The sequence below is a fragment of the Ananas comosus genome, unplaced genomic scaffold (assembly GCF_001540865.1).
Source record: "Ananas comosus cultivar F153 unplaced genomic scaffold, ASM154086v1, whole genome shotgun sequence".
In the NCBI taxonomy this organism is placed as follows: Eukaryota; Viridiplantae; Streptophyta; class Magnoliopsida; order Poales; family Bromeliaceae; genus Ananas; species Ananas comosus.
The window spans coordinates 1,019-8,955 of record NW_017892072.1 but is presented as its reverse complement, the minus strand read 5'-3'; the positions used below and the strand labels follow the sequence as shown (position 1 = coordinate 8,955).

At 33.1% G+C, this 7,937-nt stretch overlaps 1 protein-coding gene across 1 annotated transcript; it reads left to right on the top strand.

The window, feature by feature from the left end:
* The first annotated feature begins 2,981 nt into the window (after nucleotides 1-2,981).
* LOC109705300 lies at nucleotides 2,982-6,181 on the top strand. Its single transcript, XM_020226031.1, has 3 exons — nucleotides 2,982-3,532; nucleotides 5,299-5,508; nucleotides 5,910-6,181. Exons 1-3 carry the CDS (start codon nucleotides 3,190-3,192, stop codon nucleotides 6,083-6,085), a joined length of 729 nt encoding a protein of 242 aa, XP_020081620.1. The 5' UTR covers nucleotides 2,982-3,189; the 3' UTR covers nucleotides 6,086-6,181.
* The last annotated feature ends 1,756 nt before the right edge of the window (nucleotides 6,182-7,937 follow it).

Genomic DNA, 7,937 nt, shown 5'->3' with positions numbered 1-7,937 from the left:
ACCGCGGATATACGTATGATACGAAGTCGAACGAACATCTGAAGGACCGAAGAACACTGCAGGAAAGGTTGGATCGATTCGTGTGCAAACTAAGCGACTTTAGCTTGATCGACATCGAACTGATCGGGACGGAGGCATATCCTCCTAGTGATCACTATGGATTGTTGCTGACTATATGTTAAGCGTACGTAGCAACTGGACTCTCAAGCAAGTGAAGTACTCTATCAATATCAGGTGTGGTGTGTTTATTTATGTTTGCCTTTATGATAAAGAACTATATATCTCCTTTTGCTTTGGACGTGCTTAATCTAGCATGTGAAGTGTAATTGTAAGGTACGTAGTGCAGGGATATTTTGCTTCGTATACGTGCATGTGTGCGTGTATAATAATTAAGTATTTAAGTAAATAATATGAGTGGTTGGCTAAAATTGCGCCTTTTCTTGTTGTGGTTTTCTCTAGTGATTGACTTTTCACTATTGCATTAATAAGGTGCACCAATGAAGAATTGCGACCGACCGTCCCTAGAGCAAGTGGCAAAGGACTTGATAGTTGGTACTCGAGACCCAAGTTCGAACCCTAGTTGATTTACATTTCCAGCGAAGTTTATTTCTAAATGAAATAAACGAACCGGGTAGCATGCTACCTATCTCTCAAAAAAAAAAAAAAAAATTGCGTTTGACCTATGGGCTATTTAGACCGACCGTCCCTAACGCAAATGATAAAGCGTTTGATCGTTGATACTTGAGATCCCAAGTTTGAATTCTACTTAATTTACATTTTCAGCTAAGTTTATTTTTTTAAAAAATAAACGAAGCCGATGCTTAGCATGTTAACTTTTCTCAAAAAAAAAAAAAATAAAATTATGGGCTATTTAGTTGAATGTAAAGTAGCAAACTTATTTTCAACTCCAATAACAACTTTCTCCTTATTTGGTTGTATTACGACTAGCACACAAATAGGAATAAAAAATGGCGGCGATTACAAAATAGACAAATCACAAAACATTAAAAGAAAAAAAAAGAGGGATTTACGTGAAAACTTTTTACTGAGAAAAAAACTACGGGCAAAGAAATAGAGAAACTTTATTTTGAAAAATAGTGTACAATACTTTTGGAAGTACAATACGATGCACAGCCTCTATAACAAAAGGAAGAAAGACATTTTTTAACGGATTTCTTTAATATTGGATTCGTTCCGTACCCCGAGTCCTTCGCTTCCTCCATAGATATTCCTCTTTTTCTTTACGTATAAATTATTTTTCAAAATTTGTCGCACTGCAAAACTATCGGCGAATTAAGGGCACAAAATAAAATTGGATAACTAAATTTCGAGGTAAATCTATCTGGTTGTGAGAAAAATGAGAAAAAATTGTTTTCGGTTGAAAATAACGAAAAAAAAAGGGGAAAAAAGAGAATTCGGCACGAAATGCTGGTGTCGGGACAACATGTTTCCACGTAGCCAATGAAGGAAGTGGAATCTATGTGGACTGCATTAATTGCTGTTTCATACCTGTATGGAAAGCATTTTGCACATCTGATAAATTATAGCGTTCTAGTCCAAACCAAGTATTTTCGTCAACTGCAGTACAAATTCTCATCTTCTAATTAATTAAGTCTATAAGTGTTGATATGTAACCCAATATTTTTGATAAATTTAGATTTATTTTTATCGGGTTTATCTCTTAATATTTTATTGTATATAAAAGATAAGTTTAAATCTTGTTCAATTATTGCTATTAGAATTTTTTCTTATGTTTATACATAATGTGTGGAAAATAATACAGCACTGAAATTTAGTCCAAAAATATTTAATTAAAGTTCTTAGTTTAATTCGTTGTGATACTCTCCTCCTGCCTACAAGTGGTATCAGAACCAAGCTAGTTAAAGAAGCCTTACAACGAAGAAAAGATCATCAGCTTCGTCATCGAGGACGTAGAGCATGCCAGTATCGTGCTCTCCATCGACATCAACATCGATGGTTGATCATGGCCCTAAACGGGATGATTCAACCATAGCTTCCGAAGTTTACATAAAAGAATTTTGATTACTGAAGTATCCAGATATAATATTTATTCTCATCTAAGGAGTTATGGAATATTGTGAAGGATGACTTCAAAGATGTCATTGACGGTGAGTTCGAAACGCTCATTACTACAAAGAAAAAGGCGCTCAAAGATTGCCAAAAGAAAGATAAAAATGCACTATTCTTTCTATATTAGGCGGTGGATGAAATTATATTTGAGAGAGATTATCGAATGTCAAGACAGCGAAAAAGGCCTAAGACATGCTCGAGAGAAATTACTGAGGTGCAAATAAAGTAAAAAAGGTATGAATCCAAACTTTTAAAAGTGAATTTGAATCTTTACAGATAAATAAAGGTAAATCAATTAACGACTATTTTTAGTCGGTTAGTATCCGTATTAAATCAAATACGGATGAATGGAGAATATTGGCTCGACAAATTAATTGCTGAAAAAATCATGAGATCAGTTATTGGAAAATATGATCACGTCGCTTTTTCGATTGAGGCGTCTCAAATTCAATATTATTATTGTAATAAAATGAACACTATGAATACGAATGTAAAAGAAAACAAGCGGCATCTCTACTATTCCTTTGCAATATTGTTGAAACACCAAAAAAATATATTTTAATATCTGGTGGTTTAAAGTATATCATTTTAATATCCAGTGAAAAAATTAAAATCACAATATACTAAAATAAAAATTTGGCAAACCACGTAGTACTAAAGTAAATATTCGATAAGCCACGGCAGGCAGGATTTGAAGTTTTTTCTATATAATTTAATGGAGAATTAATAGAGGTTCTGACGAAAAGAGAAAAATAAAATAGGATGATATACACCTTAAAGCAGAGAATACTGAAATAAGAAAGAGCTAACCTATAGGGAGAGATTTGAAGTTTAAAATGGTATACTCTTGCTTCATGCTTAAGTATACACCCCGATGTTTATATGGTTAAGGTCTCTTGCGAAGCTTTTCTCAAAAGCGAAGAATAAGAACCAAATTAAGCTAGCTTTGACTATTGCTTCGTGCTCAAGTAGTACGCCTGTGTGTATATAGTTCAGTTCTCTTGTTGCTTAATTGCGGAGCTTTTCTCAAAGAGAAAAAATAAAAGCCAGATCGAGCTATATATATCCAGGTGAGAAGAGAGAGGGAGAGAGAGAGAGATGGGCAATTCTGCGAGCTCTTCCCAGCTCCCGGCCGGAGCCGACGGCCGGGGTGGTGTCGCTCGGAGCAGTAAATCCGAAGAAGAAAACGATGCGGCTTCGTCGTCGGTGGCTGTCAGAGCGGCCGTGAAGGTCGGCACAGCGGTGGCCAGGACTGTCCTGATGGTGTGCGGCGCCTGCAGCTCCGCAAATTCTCTGAGATCGGAGCATCCGATCGAGGATGATCGCCACCGCCGTGACATGCTCGGCACGGCCGGCGAGATAGGAGTCGAAGAAATATTTGGTGGTGGACGAAAAGACATAGCAACTTTGACTGTTGCTGAGGATCGTTTCTATCAGCTTGGTAATATTCGATGACAGCACCAAATTTTTCCAATTTGGCAGTTCGATCTATAATTTTTCATTCATGGACGTTGATAAAATCCTTCCATTTAGCAGCATCTTAGGATAGCAAAGCCTTCACATTAATTGCGAGGTTCAAACGAGGAAAAGCTCACGGTGGATACCCAGGCACCGTGTAATACGCTTTGCATTAAAATATAATAATAATATATTTCAAAAATAAAAAAATGCTATCCGTGAATTTTGATTAATTATTTAATTTTTTATAAGTATAATAACCTAATTTGATTGAAAAATAGTAAAAATTATATGAAAATATACCTGATTGACCATAATATCCTTATTGATTTTTAAAAATTTCTTCAAATATTCCAAATATATCCTAGTTTACTGATTTGGAGTTTAGACGAATGTTTTTGATAATTTTAGAATAAATTTAAAAATTTTAATAGTAATCAGGAATAAATAAGCAAAATTTTCTTTTATTTATTTTATTTTTAAAATTTAAATTAATTTAAAATTTTAAATTGTGTAGGAGAACCTATAAGATACTTTTTAATATAAACATATTAAGAATAAGTTAGATTACCTTTTTGCCAAATAGCTAGGCTGAGTTTAGGTTATTGACCACTGCTGATTATTTTATTCTTTTAAGACAATATTAGTATTTTTTATAACTAAAAAACGCAAAAAAAAAAAAAAAAAAAAGCGGAACATGAGACGAGATTTGGGTAAGGACTCATAATGAGTTAATATTTATAATAATCGTATCTAATTTATTAAAATTATCTTTTATAAATATTAAGATCTTGAATTTTTTTATGATTTTCTTACAAATTTGTAATATAAATTAGATTTTTTTTTTTTTTACTTACAAGTTTGTAACATTTATAACAAAAATTTCGAAATTTTTTTTTAAAAAATCAATGTCGCAAACTCACCGGTAAGGGTATCAACAAGGTTAATTGTTTATTATATATACTGCGGTTATTTATTTTTAATTAATTAATTACTACGCCAAGTTTTCGTGTCTGCCATTGAGCAATTTTTTTTTTATTTTGGGCATTTATTGAGTTGATTTAATAATTAAATTATAATCTTAAAATAACATAATTTCTATAATCATTTCATTTAATAATAATAATATTTAACACTGAGATCCAGTTTTAAAATAATCATTAAGCTGTCTACACATAGCGATGCTTTTTTTTTTTTTTCTTTTGTTGGCATAGATAAAAAACATGCGTATACTCCTATAGAGTTTTATTTTTCTACTTTTTGACCTTAATTGAAATTCAGTACAATTTGATGAATTTAAATTTAAAAATTCATATGCTATTTTATTTGCAGAATTCCACAATATTTTTGTCAAATTTGATAAAATTATTATTGAAAATATAAAATTTTCAAATAAACAGAGACCAAAATTATAAAGTAAACTAAATCAAATTGAACTATACTTAAACTCTATTTTATTTGTAATCAAAATATTACTAATCAAAATAGTAATTAAAATTAACAAATATAAATCAAAATCGAAGTGAATTAAAAATACACTCAATTTAATTAGTAATAAGTACTAATTAAAAATTAATAAATAGAGGTCAAAATACTAATCAAAATTTAAATGATATATATACTCTATTATATTATCAATAAAAAGTAACAAGCAGAAATTAAAATAAACAAAATTAATAAGGACACAAATTAATAAAAAAATTAATAAATATTGTTCAATAATAAAATTAATTAGTTCAATTTGAGCAGGTGGCGAGGGGCGTGGCATAGGTGGGGGATACAGTAGGGGCAGCGGAGGTGACGATATTGGCGACACAACAGAAGAGGATGGCATAGGAGGAGGAGTCGGCGGCAGCAGTCGAGATAGCGGCATGACGGAGTGGGATGGCATAGAAAAAGAAGGGGGTGGCATAGAAAAAGAAGGGGATGGCATAGAAAATAGAGGATTTTTTTTTTCAGGTTTGGTTGATTAGATTTTAAGTACTATATTTTAATTTTTAGTGTGCTTTATTTTTTATTATTTTTTTAAAAAAAAAAACCTGAACTCATCATACTCTATTTTATAGTACCGCATCCAAGCAAGGCCTTAATAGTGTAAAATAATTCAAATCAATTGAAATCTTAAAAATATCCTCTTAACTATTTAGAACGAAAACTTTTAAAAAAAGAATAATACATTCAAATTTTAAAGTGTAAGAATTATTAAATGATTCAAATTAAATAAATTAAAGAATTACTTAACAAAATTAAATTTTCTAAAGATTAGATAGTTGGACTAAAATGGATCATAGTCCAGATCATTTCCATACATTTTTGTCGTTATTATTTTAGAATGATATAATTGAGTTTTATTTTGGCAGTGAAAAATTACCAGAAGAGTGCTCCAAGAATCATAACATTCATGACTTATAATGTTTGGAAACAAGAAGGGAAGAATTTGCAAGAAAGGATAAAAAAAATTGGCAGTCTTGTAGAAAAGCATTCCCCGGATGTAATTTTCTTTCAGGTATGTAGAACTTTTCCATATGAAATTTGAGCAATGCTAAAAATACACTCATCTTAGGGTGGAGAGTTTTTCATTAGTCATATTGATGTTACTAGTAAAAATCATTCTATCTTACATGAATGAAGTGTACACTATACATCCCTTTTGCAGACGTACAAGTAATTTTTTTCTTGAAAGAGCAATACTATCTATACACCCTAGGTTAGTGTGTGAACTTTACACTCTAGTCTTATATAGTGTATATGTTCTTATTTGTCATATTACATATTTTTAAATAGTAAGAAGTTTTTGAAATTTTCCAAACCCTGAAATCGAAGGATTATAACATATACTCCCTATAATAATGTGCACAAATACCATTTTCCTTTCCTAATTGGTCCTTCGGAAAGGCATTATGGAAGCAATATATATATCCTTCACAAGTGTATAGCTGAGTTTCAAATTTTTAGAAGGTACATGCACAGATAGGTCTACTTTTGAGTGGCACAATTGAAATTAATCCTCAAAAGTGAAACCAGGAAAAATCAATTTCCAATATATAGGGCCCTTGGATAAGGAGGGTTTAGGCATTAGTGATGTTAACAGTACAGATCCAACGGCTCAAAAGATGGAAGTAGCTACTTCGAGAAGCATTCTACCTCACTCTTATATAGAAGTGAGTTGAAATGTTTTTGAAAGTATGCTAATTTTAATTTTTGGACGCTTGGATTACTAGGAAGTAGGAATTAGTGGTGGTAATAGTGTGGATTAAGGGGTTGTTTGGCCTTAATTCTGAAAAAATAGTTTATGTAGAATTGATATTTATTTGTATAATTATTTTGGTTAAAAGCTATAGACCATTTGGCTGAGCCTAGCATAAAAATTAATTTTCTAAAATAATTTTATAAGCTGTTTGGCAAAAAAAATTTACTATTTGCAAATAATAATTTTTTTGCTAAATTTTTAGAAGTTGTGTCACGCCCCGGATTATCACGTTTTTCCAGGCACGCTAACAGACCCACCGTATACAAAGAAATTTTTTCTGTACACGAAACGATAGCTGTACCTGTAAACCAAAACAAGCTACAACTACAAGATAAAAGCTGCTAAACTGAAAAAATATATATATATAAAACCTTAAGGGGTTCCAGTACATACAAAATGTCTACAACACAACTCGCTCTAGCGAATACCCCGACAACATCACAGTATGTACAAAGAAAGCCCAAAACTACCTCTGGTAGGACTTCTCTAGCACTACAACAAGGCTGGAAGGGATCTAGCTTGCGACTCCCTTTCCACGGTCAGAATCAGCAACAGCAGCAGCCGCAGACGAAGGCTCTGCAAAAAGGGGTCAACAACTCGGTGTGAGAACTACTGCAAAAAGGAATAGTCCTCAGTGGGTACCGTCACCGAGCTCAACGACTTACCCACTAAGTCTACAGAAAAGTGCGTAAGAGATAGTAAGGAAAGCTGAAAAAATCCTACAGCTATATACCACTATACTATCGCTAACCAACATTAACTATCTGTAGATAAAAGAAATGCGATCTCTGACCCAATCTCACTAGAGACTGTGAATACACCCGTTCCACCTGTCGAAACTACATCGAACACCACCCCGAGGGCTGCCGGTGGAGAGCAAGTCCAAATCGGACAACAACAACATCAACGCAAAGCAAAAAGGCAAACTCCGAAGCGGCACTCGTGGGCGTGACCCAACCGAGTATGCAAGCGTGTCTCTGCCGAGCTCAATCAAGCTCTCACAGACTGTAATCAATGCAAATGGGTCTAACTGGTCTAACAACCAAAGCTCACGTGCCCTTGGAACAATCTGAGACAAAATACAGAAATCTGGGTCCACCGCCAGCCGCGACGACACCCGACAGTCCAAAACTGTGTA